Genomic DNA, 20,537 nt, shown 5'->3' on the forward strand with positions numbered 1-20,537 from the left:
GTTTACATTGGACAAAATCTGGGAAACGGCTTTCTGCGAGCAAACCAAAAAAATACATCCTGAACTGAAGGATGGAAACCTTCAGTATTCAAAGCCAAGTAAAAGTAAAATCTAATTGTGATCTGTGCTGCCCATTAGTCCTCTGATACCAGGTTTCCATTCCCTGCTGCCAGACTGATCTCCTGCTGGAGGAAAGTGAGCTTGATCTTCTTTTCTCACAGAAGATGCGATTGCTTAATCTGATATCTTGAACACGGGGTCAGTCAAGGAACCTTGCTGGCGTCTTAAAATATAACTTTGCATGTTTACACAACTTGCGACTTTGTAAATGATATCTAATGTCATCTTCTTGCCTTTTTTCCCTCCCCTCACCGGCTTTTACAGCGCAGCCACGATAATCTCAAAACTCCGGCCGACAGTCACGGTTTCTAATCTAATTTCACGTCCACTGCAGGAAAAATCGCGACAGGGAACTTAGAGGGGACTCGGCCAACCGGATCGGAACCGCACCCTCCCGGCTTGGATCGGGCACCTCCGAAGACGACCAGGTAACACGGGAGCACATGCGGTGGGAGCCGCTGGCACCCCCCGCGTTTTTATTGGATTAGGTCTCATCAGGCCTCAGCAGTCAGGCCGCCGCTCTGAATGGAGAAAACATCAGCCGTTTCCAGTTAACCGGAGTTGTGACTCTAATTATTCAGCTTATTAACTCCGTACTGAGGTTCACATAACAGCATCAGCGTCTTGGAGCATCTGATCAAATTAACATGAATGCCTGTCATGGGGTTGGAGATGCTCCCTTCTGATTTCCCAAGCTCCCACTTTGCTGCGCTTAGGTGATATTCCTTATATTCGCTCAGTCTTGTTTTAGAGGCGGCCTGTTTTACTTTTTGGTGCATCTGCTTGACAAACTGCATCCTGGTGTCATTTACATGAATTTTTATTTTGCAGTAACAATAACAGTGTAAAACGTGAGTAAAAAAAACAAAAACAAAACTGTTTTAATGTGATATTTTAAACACATCCAGCAACAAAGTCATCCATCCATCCATTTTCCGTTCACCCTTGTCCCTAATGGGGTCGGGAGGGTTGCTGGTGCCTATCTCCAGCTACATTCCGGGCGAGAGGCGGGGTACACCCTGGACAGGTTGCCAGTCTGTCGCAGGGCAACACAAAGACATACAGGACAAACAACCATTCACACACACACTCACACCTAGGGAGAATTTAGAGAAACCAATTAACCTAACAGTCATGTTTTTGGACTGTGGGAGGAAGCCGGAGTACCCGGAGAGAACCCACTCATGCACATGGAGAACATGCAAACTCCATGCAGAAAGACCCCGGCCGGGAATCGAACCCAGGACCTTCTTGCTGCAAGGCAACAGTGCTACCAACTGCGCCACTGTGCAGCCCGCAACAAAGTCACAAGTAGTTAAATTTCTGCAAAGTCCCTTGCTTTCAATCAAGTTAATTCCTCATAAATAAGTAGCAGAAATACCAAGAATCGAATCTAATCTGATTAATAGAAGACAGACGTATATAATAGAATATTTCTAAACTAATCTGCTTGTGTCTAATCCTTTTTTGATGGTGATGGTAAAACATATAAAAAGCAGTGACAGGAGGGAGCCTGTGGTGTTGTGTAAACATTAAGTCTATGGAAAAGTTGAGCGTCCTTAGTCATCACCTCAGTTATGCAAGTTTGGCCCCCCAAAAGCATAAACTGCTTGCTTCATTCTTCTTTATTTTTTTGGCCCAAGAGAACAAAAGATAAATAAAATACTTTTTAAAAAACAACAGAAAGAGATTCAAGGAAGTAATGGAATAGACAAAAGCCTTCTGGATGATGGTAGGAGTGTCAGGGTTGGTTATAAAAGAGTATTTCACCAGAGACAAACACATAAATGAAGTTAAATATTTATAACCCAATACTTTAAACGGTACAAATTTGATTAGTTTCTTGGTTTAGACTTGTGTATTTTAGGAAGACTTTTTTATCCCTAAATTGTTGAATGTAAAAAGTTAGGAGAGATGAGTTTTGCATACCGGTACTTCCGATTTAAATGCTGGCATAAATATTCAAACCCTCCGTTTGTGTTGGTGTGTGTGTGTGTGTTTGTTGCTGTTTTACATTTTTTTTAAAATGTTAAACAGAAATGTTTGTGTTTCTTGTTTGGATTTGTTGTCAGAGTTGAAATCAGCGCTTATTCATGTGTAGGAACAATCCAGTCAGTTCTGACCCAGAACCAACTGACCCACCAATCTGACTCAGTTTGAGCTATTTTGCAAAGAACAATGGACAAAAAGAAATTGTCTCTATATTTGCAGAAGTGGTTATAAAAACAGTACAAATCACTTGCTGGGGCAAAACGACTTTCTAGTAAATATTGTCTCACATAAAATGCATACCATACTTTTCAAAATCTACATTTTCAAGCATTTCGAAAACCATAACATTTCCAAATCAATGGTTTTTGTTGGCTTATCAAATGTAATCCCATGAAATTTGTGGTTGAAGCCTAATAAATGTTTTTTTTTTAAAGTTCAAGAGGAAATTACAATTAATGAATGGGAGATTCCTCTTTGTATTTTTATTTTTTATTTATTTATTTTTACTATTACTATTGTTTTTTCTTGTCTTTTCTTTAAGACCTTGGACAAACAAAACCCCTTTTTAGAACATAACATGTGAATTTCTACATGTAAACTGTAAGATGTGTGAGATGTGACATGCACTGGAAAATCTGAATAAAAAAGTTCAAAAAAAAAAAAAAAGTTCAAGAGGTGTGAATTTTGCGGGGCACACACACACACACACACACACACATCTTCCTTTATAACAGAGTCTGCCTGATAAATCTCACCGGAGGAAGAAGACCAAAGTCTTTTTCTGCCAGCCTGTCTGCGACCTGATTAAGTCTTTAAAGGATATATGGAAAACATGGAGCTTATTGTTTGGCTCGCAGATTAGATCACGCAGTAAATTGTAGCACATATCTGCATCAAATTACATGAATCTAACCTAGAAGCCACCTGTTTTGTTTTTAATGTTTGTATATGTAATCACTGAAAGCAAACTTAGTAAACTCCAGAAAATCTTCAATTGAATAATAATAACGGAAAATAAATGTGTTTGAAACCTTGCTGAAGTAAATCAGAGGGTCAGGGTCTTTCCATAAAAGGTCCAGAAACATGTCGGACTGTTTTGGTTTTGCTCATACTGCATCTCGCCCGCATGCTCCATCACAAACTCTGAATCACATTATTTCTCGTTGGCTGAACAGTTTGGCCAGTCAGCTGATTTCCATTTGTCTGAGCAATTTGTTCCAATCTTGAAAATCTTTGGCATTTTCCATCTTCTAAAATGATTCCGCTGACATTACAGTTTCATAAATTAGCCAAATACAGAGAGAGTCAGGAAGTCAGAACATGCTAAGTCAGATTAAAAGTACATTTTGAAAACCTTCAAGAGGGGATCACACATACTTTTCATCTTGTATTAAATATGTCATTTTTTTTATTGGTTTGATGTAATAATCTAATGTGACATCCATGTCTTGTTTTCATTAACTGTAAGTAGGAAATCATCATAACTAACACAAACGAGGGCTTTAAAACTCCACTTTGTGTGTAATTAATCTACATAACATGTTTCATTTTGCAAATTGAGTTACTGACATAAATGAACTTTTCAATCATATTCTAAGTTATGACATATGACATATGACTCCCTTTTACACGCTGAATTATTTCAGTAGGAAAATAACACGACACCTCCTGATGTCCTGTGCATGAAACTTCTAATGCTCTCTGAAATCCAATCAACCAAGTCGCCCGAAGAGTCCAGACTGGACAAGACAAGTGAAAATCAATCGTGTTCGTTCCACAATAATCGCAGCGACTTCCCGGACGAAGCAACATCCACTTGTTCCTCCTATAAAGAGCTTAAAGCCGTGCGCTGAGCTGACATGACATGTGCTTTGGGTCTTTATCATGTCCTCCTTTGAAAAGTGTATAAAACTATATTATAAAGACTGTAAAACATTTACGAGTAAAGTGTCCCAGGTCACGCCCAAGTCAGCGTCCATAGTGATCAGAGGCACTGTAACATTTTGAAAAGTGAAATACAAGTACGGTTTGTTCAGCTCTTTGGAGCAAAGTCTTGAACCAAACATTAAAGTGTAAAAAAAACAATAAATAATATTAATATTACAGTAGTAGATGGACGGTTTTACTATGTGTACGTGAATGCACAATGCAGGATCCGTAAAAGTTTCGTGTGCGCAGAATCCTGACTCAACACAACTCAGTTGGGACAAAATCTTCTCATCCCACATCAGTGTCTAACCTCATAAATGTGCTTTTAGGAAGAGAGGTCAAATATTCTCATAATGATGGCCCTAAACACATGTTAAAGCTGCACAGGTTGGGCTAACATCATCATAAACTATATTCATTTAGAACTGAATGTCACTCAAGGTCACATATGTGTGGTGATCGCATAGTTTAGGCGATGTAGTTTACGTGTATACAATTTTTTATTCCTTTTTTCTAAAAGTAAGCGCTTTGGGAGTGCTGTTATTTTTCTTCTCTAGGACAAAGTATGTTTTGGTGTGTAGCTGGAATAATTGTCCTGTTGCAACAAACATTTTGATCCAAATCTTCCCATTTGACCCAAACTGACTCATTAGATGAACTGAAATGGGTCAGAAAGTTCAACAGCAACAGCCACCACCACGGTTCAGCCCAGAATAGCCTGAAAACTGCTGGGACATCAGGATCTCTGTCCAAACTGGGCTGTGTTGTCATATTAGCTTGGACCAAAATTCAAAATGTTCAAACTCAATTGGAAATGTGCAGTTGTACCACTTAAACCAGCCAAAAAATAATTATTTCTTAGGAAGAATGCAGAGGATTCTTCAGTTTCACTTTGAATCAACTGCTGCACGTTTCAAATTTAATTCATTTTTAACATCATAGTTCCCCAACAAACACACAACTCCATTCCCCTCATGACGGATCACTTTGGCCTTTCAGTCATACACGTTGACCTGTTGAGGTCATGGGCCTGGTGCGCTTTCACACCAGGCAGCCGGCGTTGCAGAACCAAAGAGGTTTCACCTGGTTACACTTGTGTTCACTGTATTATTTCACTGTGACCGCAGTGGATCGGGGGTGTGACATCGGAGGGTTGACTTCAACCCCACTATTACACGTAAATAAGAGAACAAAAGTCTGATCAGAGGAGGCTTTGGTTCTCCAACAGGACGACAGCCTCTAGGATAAACATCGTGGTATCCGGTGCCGTTCAGGTCTCAGAGGTGGGTGTGTTTTTGGTGTGAAATATTTGCATGCAGAACAAAAGCAGAAGACCTTGTGAAGACGCCGACTGACGCTGCTAAGAGAGTCTTTTTGTGCAGCGGATGTAAATATCTGGTTTCAACTGTATCTTTGAGAAGGCGGCGGCTAAAATAAATCAACTTGCCAGGTTTTTGCAGTGCTGAATGGTCACCATGACATATTTCATAAACAGGTTTTAGTCTGGAGAAGAAAAAAAATGAAAATATGAAATAGCAACATGAAAAGAAGCAAGAATGTTGTGTTAGTGTTAATTAAAGTTAGTATTCACGCTGTTTCACATTGATTCACAAAACTGATACATTCTCACAATACTTACCCAGTATTTTTTGCAGAGTTTAAGACTTAATTTGATCCAGTTAAGAGTGAATATACATTTCTAAACCAATTACATCGCACAAAATGATCTTGGCTTAACTTTTCATTTATTACGGGCTCTGAAATAAGTTGGTGCATGTTTGCTGTTTGCGTCTGGAAGCGATCCGTGGTGAATGTACAATGGCTCCGTTTCATGCTCCCAGCTCGGACATTTCCTCGCTCATCTGAGTACAGGAGCTTGTTTTTCCTCCTCTTTATTTGATGCATTCGGAGGCGTGCCGAGCCGAGCCGGACCGAGCCGAGCCGGGTCAGGCTTGGCTCCTTATATCTTCATGTGATCTCTAAGGGAGGTGTTTTAACTCGGTGGGGAGGAGAGCGAAAAAAATAGTTTGTCAAGATCCATCCCGGCTGCAGTTAGGAGCTGACCTTCTCCTCCACGGAGTCGCCGGCTCGTTTGGATATTTTTCTCGTCCGTTGCGCGGCTCTCTCCGTCCGGACGGTGACGCGCTGCAGATCCGATTATGGGAGACGCTCAGTCTGCGCCACGGGAGGCCAAAAGCGATGCAGCAGCAGCGGAGGAGGAGGAAGAGGAGAGCGGGGAAGTGAAGGATGTGGAAACCGGACAGGACATCGACGACAAGGTATAGCGTCATGTTTTCTTCCCGCATCGATAAGTTCTGCTGGTACATGAGTCGTGTTAAGACCTAGACGCAGGGAATACACCTGTTATGAACTGTGCGGAGTTTCTTTCTTTCACGCAGAATGGGGCTGGTGTGTGTAAAAAGCAGAGGAAGATGCTGAGGCCGGGGTTTTTTTTGCTGCTGGCAGGACAACGCAGATGCTGCTGCAGAAAAGAAGGGAGGGAACGAAAAGCTCTTTCAAATGGAGAGAATTAGTTGTACTGTAACACTGAGGTGTGTAGAAATGTCTGCCGGATTGCCATAAACGAGCCCACTTTTGCTCGAGTTTTAGAGGACTGGCTTTCATCTGCATTGCTTTTCTTTATGATGCGGTCGTTTTGAATTTCCTGACTGGGGTGGGTCGGTGAGACAAAACTCTTAGAAGAACAAAAGTGAAGCCCAAGGGAGGGATAAAATTCCCTCTCTGCTGCACTCAGCAGAAAGCAACATCGATTATTTACGTGCACCATCATCACCTGGTCAAGATGGGCAGGAAGTCCAACATGATGCACTACTGTTCTGAGAGAGTGAGGTGAGGCATGGACACCCGACACGTGATCGCTTCATATATAGCAAATGTCTGATTGTCAACAAGAACAGTCAATCCACAAACCTGGTTTATATAAAGCAGTAGAAATGCCATCAGAACCCAAAGGAACTCACTTTTGGAGTCTACAGTCACACAGGGAACAAGTGGAAGATGGAGGTCTGGTCAGAGAGGACTAAAGATGAACCTTTTGGCCCACATGTTGAACCCTGTGGCTGGCGGACCTCCTTCACCTCTAAACCACCTGGAACACCACATCTCAACCATAAGATGTGGTTCTGACAGAGAATGGCCTAGTCAAAGGGTTTACACACTTTAAACCAAAGAGCTATTTTTGCCCTCAGTCCAGCGCCACAAAACCTGCTTAGAGCCACTAAGATTACACCAATTTAAAAAAAAGGATCACTTTAAATTTGTAATAAATATTTACAACAGCAAATTTGTTGTAATTTTTAAAGAACCGTTATTTTATTTCTATTTTTACATTTTAAAACTAAGAAAAAAACTTTTTAAAAAGAGGACAAATACCTGGGGCTGATGAGATTCTAATATTTGTGGTATAAAAAAAAAGAGAGCACATAATTTCCAACCTAATGACATGAAAAAATATCTACAAAATATTACAGGTGCTTTTAATTGTTGTACTGATGCGGAAATTTAATGCAATTATTCCATAAAAAACTGTAAAACATCTAAAACTTGTATTTGTTATTGTATTTAAGAATGATTGGCTCTTTATCATTTAAATCAAAGTTATTAGGCGTAATTGGGGAATGTCAAAAGGAAAACTTGTAGATCCAGAGACACATGTTGCAAATCCCTGGCCTAGTCAAAGTAAGGACAATTGGGAATCTGTGGCAGAGCTTGGAAACTTATTTACAGATGCTCTCTATTGCAGCTGACTATAATGGAGAACTACTTTAAAAAAAAAGAAGAAATAAACATGCTAATCTAAGTGTTCTGCATGAAGCCTTATTTACGTTGTCATTTCTCTTGGTAAAAGCATTAATCAAACCAGTAGTTGGTCACGGCAGCTCATACTGAGTCCAGTTTCTCCTGTTAAAAGGAAGTTGTTCCTTTCCAACGTCGCCAAAAGCTAATTCAGGAGGAATTGCTGCAAAGCCAGTGACACAATGTAATCAATGACTTTTTAACAATCAGCCTTATTAAAGTAATTTAACTGCACTATATCACAACTAGGATTAAATTGGTATCTGTATGTATCATTGGATCAATCCTGGCACAGGTGTCAAACTCCAGTCCTCAAGGGTCGCTGTCCTGCAGTTTTTAGATGTGCCTCATGTACAAAACACTGGAATGAAATGGTTTAATTACCTCCTCCTTGTGTAGATCAGTTCTCCCAGCCTTACTAATGACCTAATTATTCTATTCAGGTGGTGCAGCAGAGGCACATCTAAAAGTTGCAGGACTGCGGCCCTCGAGGACTGGAGTTTGAGACCCCTGAAACCTGGAATATACTTCTGTATATAAATTTGGCCTTTTCATATGCTGTGAATTGGCGGTGAAATTTCATAGCCTAAAACATTCTGTTTCTTTTGCTTTATTTTGTGAACTGTTCAAAAATACATTCAGAAACAAACAAGCTCCAAATAAATGAAAGCAAAAGAAAATCTGCCGAACCGTCTACCACAGTTCAGGCGCTCGCTTGTTGTTGAAGTTGAGTGTCCGTCGCCTGGAAAAGTAAGTTCTAATCACGTTATGGCATTTGATCTCTTGGCATCTTGTAATTCTCTCAGCGGTTTTGCCCTGCATTTCCTTAATCGTCCTCGAGGATTACTTGGAAGACCTGTTTTGACATCAGCAAACAGCGAGAAACATCGGCTGTAGGAGATTGGCCAAATATGTTAGGACACCTGCATCTATCAACTCGCTGACAGCGACGTTTATCCTGATTTATTAAGGGAATGACCTCACTCTAGTTGGACATGTGTTGCTCATTCTCTAAACCCTGCTCAGACCTGCCGCACTAATCTGTCTCAGGGTCTTGAGATTTAGGCTATTAGGGTTGTTAGCAGAAAGGTCACAGTCGCCACCATCCAACACTAACTGGATTGTATCGATTGTTTAGAAAACACGACTTAAGACGAAAGAAATACCTGGGATTCACAAAGGGAAAGTTCTTTTTTTCACCCTCCCACCCATTGATAGACATATGATCAAAATGTTTGTAATTTAAATGAAGAATAATTGAAGCTGACTGCGGATTGACTGTTTGCTGAATTTTATGTTAAAATTGGCTCCACCATGATGCAGATGAGAACACTGTTGACTTGCACAAAGAAGGTCCTGGGTTTGAATCCCAGCCTGGAGTTGACCTGTACCATCTTCCTCCAAGTCCAAAACCATTGCTGTTAAGTTAACTGGTTACTGTAGGGTGAGTGTGTGAATGGTTGTTTGCCCTGTGATGCCTCTTGCCCAATAACAGCTGGAGATAGACAACAGTACTCCAACAACCCTGTAGGGATAAGTGCGAATGGACAATCGATGGATTTTATAATCTATTACTCATCATATAATTTTGTGCTTCGTTTCAGGTTCTCAGAAACAATGGACAGATCTCTGATATCAACAGAAAAGCAGAGCTGAATGGTCACTGTGAGGATGAGATTGGCATTGAAGGTGAGGAATCCTAATTTAAATACACATCAAGCCGCATATTTACATACGCTGACTTTAAATCAGACTAAGTCTTTCGAATTTTTGGGTCACTCAGGATTACAAAAACTATTTTTGTTTGCTAAATGTCAGATAACAATTATTTTTTTCCTCCCATTTTCTCTAGATTACGGTATTTACATACAGTTTCTTAATATATATGGTAGAATAGTTTGTTGTAATTGTCGCCCAATTCTCCTGGTGTGTCTGAGTCACCTTGCCTGTACACACCTTTCCAGGATCTGCTTAAAGAAATCTTTAAGGATCACTCCAAATCATAGACTTTCTACTCTTCACGTCACTTCGTCAATACTTTCTTGGCACGATTAGGGTCATTGTCCATTAGGATTTTTTAAATTTACTTACTGACTGAGGCTTGAGTGGTTGCATCAATGTTTCCACATAATGTTATTTTCTTTAAAATACAATATATTTTGAAACGCATACCAACCTTTCTAAAGCAAAACAAACTCACGACATTATTCTTGATATTTTGGCTGATTTCATTTAATTTTTAATTGATGGTATGCAAGAAATAAGTGTTTGAAGTGTGCCCGAAAACACATAATGAGATTTACCTCCAATTAACCTACAGAAAGTAGCTGATCATCACAAGAGCTTATAGGTTACAATCAGAGACAAATATATGATTTTAGGAGACATTTCCTCTGGTCTCTTGAAACTATGATTGAAGTGTTTAGTTATAATGACCACTGTTACATTTGGAAGAAAAAGAGGTAAGCTTGCCAGCCTAAATACACCATCCCAACCGCGAGGTACAAGCAGGGGCGCTGCCAGGAATCTTGGACCCCATGACAAAAAATTTAATTGGTCCTCCCGATGCAGCTGCTGTTGCAATCCTTTGAGTTTATATGACCCATAAAAAGCGTCACAGTCTTAAAGGCTTGCAATTGCCTTGCTTTCTTTGGTCCAATACTGATAACTAGCACAATATTAACTGCTTGTGAATTTTACATGCAACAATCTGCATACAGTATGCAAATAGGTTGCTTAAATTTTTTCTATTAGTTTTAGATCACTGCAATGTATCTCCCCACGAGCAACAGTCATAGGCAAGATGCAAAATATACATGAAGCAATCCAGACTTCTCAAAAAATGCTATGTAGTTAAATTTTATTCAAGCTGCAGTTTATAAATTTAATAAAAAATATGTTTTCGGGCGTGCAGTGGTGGCGTAGGGGTTAGCGTGACCCATATTTGGAGGCCTTGAGTCCTCGACACGGCCGTCGCGGGTTCGACTCCCGGACCCGACGATATTTGCCGCATGTCTTCCCCCTTCTCCTACCCCTGGAGGGGTAAAAAAAAAAAAAAGAAAAAAAGTTTTCTTCATATTTGTTAAAGCTGGCACCATGTCAGATAATCTGTGAAAACAATCAATCTCCTCCACCTGCTCCTTCAGCTGCTATTACTGGCTAAAGTAATGCAACGTTCTGGCCAAAAACAACCAATCAGAACCAGGAGGAGGGTCTTAGTGCTGTCAATCAACCTCATTCATACACTGCTAAATGTGCTAATGGTGGAAAAACAACTTATTACAGGAAAAATGTTTGTCTGCTGTCACTGGTAGTTATGCTAACTAGAATGAGCATTCCCCAAAAACAGGCTGCGCTAGCTGCAGCATAGGGATGAGCAGCCACATGAGATTGTGATTGACAGCACTAAAACTCACCTGTCTCTGGTTGGTTGTTTCTAGATATCACTGGGAGAAGGCAGAGGAAATAGATTTTTTACAGATTATCTCTCATACCATACTGTCACAATATAATGACAGCTTTAACAAATATGTAAAAAATATTTTTATAAATGTTACAGACTGCAGCTTTAATTTCTCTTACAAGAGGACGGGTCAGGAGGGACATGGGCTAGAGCTGCTGCTGACTGACCCATCTGTTGTTAAGTGGTAAAAGGTACAGGGACAGGTTCAATATATGAATATGTTAGTAATTTTTTTCCTTAATTCATTAAATGTTAGTGAAATGGAGGCAAACAGTAGTCTGTAGCTAAGCTAACTATGCTGAATGGTTGATAATCTCACAGTCTACCCACCTCTCGGAGAAAAACTGGGTTACAAATTGGCACTTTTACCTTTCTCTCCCTCTATCTCTTATCTCTCTATACTTTGAAAACCTAACTTTATTATTTTTCTTAGCAGTATAATAACAGCCACAGTTGTTCTTGTTTTCTACTAACTGCTGCTGAACATCGTCACCGTCAAGCGCTCCAAGCAGGAACGAACCATTTCATGCAGATCCAGGGGGGTTCAGAGCAAATGTGTGCTTTTTGGTCTGGGAGTGGTAACAGTTAATTTTTACTGTTGAAACAATTTTAGAAAACACAATATAATTAATTTTGTAATTGACAGGGCCCCATTTTTTAAAATTTCTATGAACAAAAAAATAAATAAATTGTGGAGGGCCCCCTGTTGGTCAGGGACCCTTGGAATTGTCATAACTTTCACCCCCCTATACTGCGCCCCTGGGTGGACCTCACAAAAATGATGACATTATGAGGACAGGACATGGTGGAAATATCAAAGCAACATCTTCAGACATTAGCTAAGTAATTAAAGCTTGGGCACAAAATAGTCTTCCAAATGGGCAATGATTAAACACACTGCCAAATTAGTTACAAAGGACAACAAAGTCAATGTTTTGGAGTGGTCAGGTGCTATAATACCATCATCCAAATAGTTTAACACTTACAGTATTTAAAGAAAGCCTCTTATTTTTCTAACATGTAGCAAATAAATATAATTTTACAACAAGAAAAGTGTGATTTAACATTGGTCAGTGAAGAAAATGTGTCTTTATGGAGTTTCAAAAATATATACATTTTAGCTGTATTACTGTTCAATGGCAAAAAATCTGAAATTTGTCTCAGCAGAAAACTGACTGGTGTATAATTTTCTTCTATCCTGGTTCAGCTGCCGTTTGTCCAGACATAAAAGTTTCAGAGCCACCAAAAGAAGAAGAGACACCCTTAGAAAATGAGGACATTAATTTGAGGAAAGTGACTGAAGAAACTGGAGACGAACAGGTTGGACACGATGATCTGATCGAAATGGATGCCAAGCAGAATGACATCAATGACAGTTTCAGGAAGTTTTTCAGCAACATTGGCCTGAAACTGACAGTAAAGAGAGGCTCCACTGACAGAAGTGCAGTGCCAGTAGACGTGACGGAGGAGGAGCCGAGCAAACCAGAAGATGTTAAGCCAACGAATGAAATAATTGAAGAGGCTCAAGAAAGCACAGATCTCAAGACGGCAGAGGAGGCTGTGGAAAACGATTCAACAGTGTGCCAGACACTGACAGATGTTACACCTAATGATTTTCAGGAAAAAGAAGACGAGAAAACAATAGAAACAAAAGAGGAAAATACATCCCATGATGCAGGAACATCTTCACCTCTCAGCGAGGATGTTACATCGCAAGAGGACCCACGTCCAGCATCTCCAGCTGGGCTCGACGAAAATGCAAGCCCATTTAAAAAGTTTTTTACAACTGGAATCTTTTCCAGTCTTCGAAAGAAAAAGAAGCTTGAAGATGAAGTAGGACAGAAAGAAGAGGAAAAGGCGACCCAGGAATCATGTGAACACCACCATGAGGTAGACGTTGCTCCAACTGAGAAAGAGCTTCATGAAGAGAAAACTGAAGAGGAAAGGCCAATCACCAAATCAGCTACAGCACCATCTATTGTCGTAAATGAAATCACCAACTCTCAGGAAATTGTTCAAGAAAGTCCCCTGAAAAGGCTTTTGTCAGGCTCTAGTTTCAAGAAACGCGGCAAAAAGCAAAAGGGCAGAAAATCAAGTGACACGAAGCTGTCCGACTCTGGAGAACATGTTTCAGATCAGCTTCTGTCATCAGCAGAGTCTGCAGACAACAAGAAAGAGGAAACTCCTGCAGAGGTGGTGAATGGGGAAGATGGGGCTTGGTTTTCATTCAAAAAGCTTGTAACTCCCCAACGGAGGAAGAAGTCATCTGTGGACCATGAAGAGGGGCCAATTCCAGGTTCAAAAGATGGACCGAAATCAGCTGAAGCAGAGCAAATATCAGATCACAGCACAGAGGAAGGGAAAAGGAGAAAAGATTCGTCTGTGTCATGGGAAGCTGTGTTGTGTGGATCTGGAAGAAGAAGAAGCCGGAAAACATCAGACTCTGAGGATGATATGCCTCAAAATAGTGACGGTAGCAAGCAAAATGGTGGCTCTAAAGAACCACTGATTGGAACGTCTAATGAGATGCAGGAGATTCTGGCGTCATCCCCAAAACAGACAGGAAGTCCTCCAGAGGAAGATGAAAGCTCAACATGGAGGTCATTTAAAAAACTTGTCACTCCCAAAAAGAAAGTGAAGGAGGATGAGGAAATAACCATCGAACTTGGCCAAGATGATTCTGCCTTTTCCATAAAGAAACTCCTGTCAGGAAGAAAAACAAGAAAGTCTGTTGATGTTTCTGGTGAGGAGGTCGGTAAAGAGGTGGCGAGTATCGATGACGAGGACTCCGAGACACCTGCTGTGGTTCCACTGTCTGAATTTGATTTACCTGAAACAGAACCAATGACAGAAAAAGAAAGTAATATAGAAAAAGATGCAGATGGTGAGCCTCAAATGGGAACCACTCAAATGGGAACCATTGAGATCAAAGAGGAAGTCCAGTTACAGGACACTGCGCCCACCGAGCCAAAAGACATCCCAAGCCATGAAGGAGCTTTAGAAAAAGAGGCTTCATCAGCCGCAACTACAGATGAAGAACCAGACGAGCTCACAGACTCAAGCAATCAACAGCTCAGTGATATCCCAGAGGAGGGGATCGTTACAGAGACCACCCCAGCCTCAGTGGCGGAGGAGGCAGCAAAAGACGAAACAATAGCAGAGGACCTGCTGGAGATCACATCTGACGCCATAACCGCTCCGGAGCCAGCAGACGTTACCTTGGCAGATGACACAGAGATGGTGTCCGCAGTTTCCCAGTTATCAGAGTCGTCAAAAACATCTGGTAACACAACACCTGTCCCAGCAGAGTACACCATCATGAACACAGAGTCCCTCCTGCAGCAGGTTTCTGAGACTATCGCTGCAAGCCCGGAGGCAGTTCCAGTGTGTTTGGAGGAACAGAGTCCTGAAAAAGCTTTTTGTTCAGTATCACATCAAATACTTGAATCGTCTGTATTAGACCAGCCCAAAATGCTGGAAGTACACAGAGGATCAGAAGCAACAAGCATAAAGACAGGCCTAAATGCTGAAGGACTTGATGCAGTGAATGAAGTTGCAGCAACAATCCAAGCCGAGAGCATCTCTCACCTTAGTGAGGCCATTTCTACAGAAATGGCTTCAGAAGTTCCTAAAGAGGAGCTTGACACTGCTGAGCCAGCCACAGATGACATCTGTGAGGTAAGCGTTTCAGAATTACAAAAAGACATAAAAGATTTGGAAATTACAAAAGAGAGGCAGCATGTAGTTGAAGGTGCAGGGGATGTAGTAGAAGCAGTGTCAAAAGAGAGTTTACCTAAAGGAGAAGAAGTTACAGCGACTGAAGAACTTATTACTGGTCAAGCTGAAAGAAAAACAGATTTCGAAGAAGAATTAGCGGTAACATCAGTAGATGACACCGAGGAAGTAGGTGAGAAGGAGGAAGACCAAACTGTGACAGAAGAGGACATTGAAACCAAAAAGCAAGCTCAAAATGAGGTTAAACCTCCTGATGCAGTGGATGAGCTGGAAGAACAGGTAAGACAAGAAAAAGCTGAGGTGGCCAAAGGAGAGTATGATATTCACTCACCTGAAGAAAGGTCCCCAGAGACAGTTCAATTAACTGAAACACCCTCACAGGATCTTAGTGAAGAAACCAAAGACAACAAAGAATCTCCAGTAGTGGAAGCTAAAACTGAACAAAGAGCAGTGACAGAAGTTGTAAAAGCTGCTGCAACAGAGTTGGTAGAGGATCTGGTTCAGACACTCAACACAGAAGTATCAGTTTCAGAAAATATTTTCAAAGCTGAAATAGACACAGACGAGTCAAAAACAGTAGAGTCTCTACCTGAAATGACAGAGGAGACAGAAAAGAAAGGGCCACAAAATGATCAGTCTGAGGTTACAGTAGAATTAGAAAGTGTTCAAGCACCAATGTTAGAGTCACAAAAGGATGCAGTTGTGTCCCTTGATGAAGTGTCATCATTGCCAGACCTTTCGCCAGCTGAAAAAGATCCCAAACAAGTAGAGTCTCTCACTAAAGTCACTGACGAGCAAGAAGACAAAGAGGTCAAAACGGATGCAACTCAAACTGACAATGCTGAACTCAAAGAATTGAAATCTGTAGAAACACCAACAGTGACATCTGAAGAGGATCTAGTTCAGTCCCTTAATAAAGAGGCTGAAGCAGACACAGAGGATGAAAAACAAGAGGAAAGTGATAAACCAGAAGACAAAGAGCCACAAACAGATGCAGCTCAAATCAAAGACAAATTGATATGTCCAGAAGCACCAATATTGACTTCAGAAGAAGATGCAGTTCAGTCCATTAATCAGTCAGTGCTGTTCTCAGAAAACATTTCATCCACTGTAACAAATACAAAAGAACTTGAACTGGTAAAGTCTCTCCCTGAAGAAAATGAAGAACAAGCTGACAAAGAAAGACAAAAAACAATTTCTACACTGGAGTCTTCTGATGCTACACAAGTTTCTGATGTTAAAGGAGCCACTGATGTACAAGAAGCCACAGACAATATTCAAGAAGACATATTGGGGTCAGAAGAAAGCAGAGTGGAGGTTCTAGAAAAAGATGCAATGCCTACTGATACCACACCAAAAGCAGGAATTCAAGGAATCGTTCAAGTGGATGATTCTCCTGAAACAGAGAATGATCAGGAACCAGAAGCTGCTGCAGTTCCACCAGATGCAGTAGCAATTAGCTCTGTAGCATCTGATGTGGAAGTGATACATGACGCTTCAGCATTGGAAACGGTCACAGAAGAACTAATTATTACAGAGTCAAAGGAATCTCCATCTGTGGAACTAGTAGGTTCGCCTCCTAGTCCACAAGATATTGCCTCAGATTTAGAGACGTGCAAATCAGCAACTGCACCAAGTGAAGAGGAAAGTAAAACTCAGGAACCTGAAAGGCAAACATTACTTCAAGATGTTCCACAGCCAGAAGACAATGCTCCAGAAAAATCAGAGGGGAAAGATGTATTGCAGCTGGATCAGAAAACTGATACTAAACCATGCGATGCTAAGGTTGAGCATGAAGAAAATGTTCTTGAGAACATGGAGGGGTTACCAGCATTGACAGCAGTTCATGTATCCTCAGTTAATGAGGAGGCAAGGACAGCTAAGATCCTAGAAAGAACAACATGTCCTGAGGAAACCAAGCCAGTTTGTGTAGACCTGGCTGAAGTTTCAGAAGAACCTAAAAGTGAAGTGAATCTCTGTGAGCAGCAGGAGGCGGTAGAGGGGGATAAAACGGGCCTACTTTCAGCTGCTGAGATAAAGGTGGCTGCCACTGATCACACCGTCATATCACAAGAAGTTATGAGTAATTTAAAAGACGTTTCAAGTGAGAGACCTAATGTTGTGGTTCAAGACGTTTTGATGAGTAAAACAGCCAGTGAGATAGAAATAAATGATACAGTAGAGACTGCAACCCCATTAGTGCTAGATGACATTAATCAGGCAGCAGAGCCGAGCATTGCTGTTGTGACAATGCGTGTGCCGCCTGTGGAGATCAAGGTGAATCACAAAGTCCAGGTGTACCTGATGGATGTGGATATCAGATCAGCCCAGAACGCCGTTGACACAGTGATCCAAGTAGGCATTACAGAAGATAAGCAAGTCATTGATATGTGCCATGAAAGCATTCAGAAAGTAGACAACCTCTTAGCCACTGCAGGAGTTGAAGAAGAAACTACTATTGAAGAAATCCAGGTGACAGTTCAAGACGTTATGCAGCATGGGACGAGTAACTTACTGGAAACGCCATCCAAGATGGCCACTCAACATGTAGAACAAGTCATTGATGAGCCAGAAAGCATGATAGAAGTATGTGAGACAGACCAAAAGGAATCACTTGAGACAGAAGATGAGAAGGTGATCATTGACGGCTCTGAGATGGCCGTCAAAAGACAAGAGGAGGAGGCCACTGTCATCACTGAGAACACTGGAATCCCGGCTGAGCAAGAAGGCCTTGAAGAATCCGAGGTACCTTTAATTATTCCACAAGGCCCAGACATCTCCATCGAGGATCACAAAGAGGATTTGGAGGAAGCAAAACCTGACAAGCCAGAAGTATGCGCTGCAGCAAGAGATGTAAGAACAGAGGAATTAGCTGTCAAGGGTCCAAATGAAACCACCATGGAACCTTTGGCAAGTACGCAAAGACAGCTCGCTACACCTGACAATGCTGGATTAGCAGTTCCCCAAAACACTGGAGTAATCTCATCAGTAGGCAACCTGGAGTCCCCTTCTAGCCTGTCTTTAGAGTTCAAACTGAACATACAGTTTGCTCAAGCCAAAGCCTCAACATGGCCCTCCGCTGCACCTATAGAGAGAATTGAACCCGTGAAGCAGGTGGACGTTTCTGAAGCTGGAGTTCAGGCAGAGGAGTCAGCAGAGTCTGTACGTCAAAGAGATGAAAGCAAGAAACAGACGGAGCTAAATGAGGTTGCAGTGCAGGCAACCAGTATCACAGAACCAGAAGCGGACTCACATTTAATCCAAAGGGCTGTGATTGCAAGTCAGCCAGTGCTGCTGGATGTGGGTATCCAAGCAGTGGAAACAATAGAGCCATTGGAACAAACCCAATCTACTGAAAGAGTCATTGCAGAGGTTCAGACAATGGAGGTTTGCCAACTAGCAAGACAAGAGAAGAGAGCATTGCTCCTGAGAAAGCCTCTGCTCTCCGAGGTGAAAAAGGGTTGGGCTTTCAGACAATCAGAGGACGAAAACGATCAAGATGTTTGGCTGGACGCAGAGGAGGACATCTATCCACAGCAGGACATGCAAGCATCCACAGAAAAGGTGGATGAACGTGTCAAGCTGCAGAGTGAAAGTGAAGAAGAGAATGAAAGAGAGCCTGAGCTGGAGTTTGAGCCATGCAGCCTGGAGGCTGAGGACACAGAAAGTCAACGAGATGCGCTGAAAAAAGAAACGAGTGAAATGGAAAGTGAAGGGGAGGATTTCACTGTTGCACTCGAGGACCTGGGAACCAGTGTCTCTGCAGTGGAATGAAGCTAACACATCCCGACTCTGGGGTTAATGACAGGTACATCTTAGTGCATTTTCAGAATCACTGTTCATTTAAGGAATTTAGTCTTCAATTATCTGTCACAAATGACTAACAGGTGCTTTCTCTCATCTTTTCCAAGGTTGGACAATCATAACAAAGGACGAACGTTCCGAAAAGCCATTGTAGTGTTTCCTGTGACATCAAGTTAATCCAGTAATATTCCCATGTTTAGTGGTGAAATCATTCTTGATTTTGAACCTAACATTAATTATGACAGAGGTGTGGTTAGAGAAGTTTGGACAGGGAAACCGTTACCTTCTCAGGGTGACTGCAGTGATTTCAGGTGTGAACGCATCAACCTCTTACTAAAACATGGCTGTTCCAAAGTGTGCAACTTAGACTACTAATCATGTCCAATTCTTCCACTTTTAACATTATATTAATTTTTTTATTTTTTGAAAAGTTAGTGATTTTAACAGTATCTGAGAGAATTCGGAAGCAGTATTTACGTTTGTACTCCGACACTGCACACACCTTTTTTATATACTAATATATGTAGATACTTCGCAGCCTGTCCTATTTATGGCCACATATATTTCATCATTCAGCCTTTTAGTTATTTCACCTGCAGAGCCTTGCAAAAGGGTTCATAATCCTTGAACATTTTCACATTTTGTTAAGCAACAACCACAAACTCAAATGCATTTTGTAAGGAAAATTACCCGTTTTTTTCTACGAATAATCTTAAAAGTGTGGAAGTTATTTGTATTTATCTCCTCTGAAACAATACTTTGTACATTGAGCTTTTCCTGCAATCCCAGCTGCAAGAGTTTTGGCGTCTACCAGCTTTGCACATCTGGAAATCAAATTTCTTTGCTTATTCTTTACAAAAAAGCTCAAACTCTGACAGATTGGTTACATAGTATCTATTTCAAGCGTGTCACAGCTGATTTAGGTCCAGATTTCTACTTGATTATCCTAACACAACAAAAATTATTTGATCTAAACCATTCCATTGCAACTTTTGTTCCATTTTTAGAGTCAAAGCCTCCTTATAGTAGCTTGCACAAGCGCCACATCTACCCTTTAAATTTTCAGATGACGAATTAAACAAAGCTCTGTGACATGTTCAGATTGTGAAATGTTATTTTTTTTTAAAAAATAACCCTGTGCTAAACTCCACATCCGTAACAGAATGTACTAAATTTTATTTAAAGCTAGCTGAGTAAAGGGGCTGGATATAAAAGCACACCACACTTTTGAGATGTATTTGTAAACAAAGTAGAAAACCATGATGTTTGTTCCACCCTACAGTTAGGCGCTATTTTACTTTGCTATACAATCATATTAATACAGCGCTGTGTGCGGCTGTAATGTGACAGAAACAAGAACGTTTATGTGGGAATGAATACATGTTTGAATGTGAGTCCTTTACGGTTTTGCGAAATGTATTACAGACCTAAACATATTTCAGATATGTTATTATATTTTATCTTGTACATAATGTCTGTTTTAAAGCTTACCCAGGCTCTATAGTGCATATTTGCAGTCAAAAAGAGATACCACTGTCAATTTCAAGGAGACAGGGAGCATGCCATATCACAGTAGAAAAGTCTGACATTGAATGTACCCAAATATTGATTTTTGAGCCTTAATGATAATATACTTCTTGTTCCATCTTTCTGCCCAAAAGGATTATCTGGATACAAT

The 20,537-nt window shown here is 41.0% G+C and overlaps 1 protein-coding gene across 1 annotated transcript; it reads left to right on the forward strand.

Annotated features, from left to right (window-relative positions):
* The first annotated feature begins 5,595 nt into the window (after positions 1-5,595).
* Positions 5,596-20,531, forward strand: akap12a (A kinase (PRKA) anchor protein 12a). The gene is made up of 4 exons (XM_028000756.1): positions 5,596-6,320; positions 9,462-9,546; positions 12,528-18,863; positions 18,967-20,531. Exons 1-3 carry the CDS (start codon positions 6,201-6,203, stop codon positions 18,827-18,829), a joined length of 6,507 nt encoding a protein of 2,168 aa, XP_027856557.1. The 5' UTR covers positions 5,596-6,200; the 3' UTR covers positions 18,830-18,863; positions 18,967-20,531.
* The last annotated feature ends 6 nt before the right edge of the window (positions 20,532-20,537 follow it).

This window comes from Xiphophorus couchianus, chromosome 19 (genome assembly GCF_001444195.1).
Source record: "Xiphophorus couchianus chromosome 19, X_couchianus-1.0, whole genome shotgun sequence".
In the NCBI taxonomy this organism is placed as follows: domain Eukaryota; kingdom Metazoa; phylum Chordata; class Actinopteri; order Cyprinodontiformes; family Poeciliidae; genus Xiphophorus; species Xiphophorus couchianus.

Excerpts from the sequence above, each read along its gene's own strand:
- akap12a (XM_028000756.1), top strand. The coding sequence starts at position 6,201 with ATGGGAGACGCTCAGTCTGCGCCACGGGAGGCCAAAAGCGATGCAGCA. Across the intron at positions 6,321-9,461 it reads GACAGGACATCGACGACAAG|GTTCTCAGAAACAATGGACA; the intron begins GTATAGCGTCAT and ends GCTTCGTTTCAG. Across the intron at positions 9,547-12,527 it reads GGATGAGATTGGCATTGAAG|CTGCCGTTTGTCCAGACATA; the intron begins GTGAGGAATCCT and ends ATCCTGGTTCAG.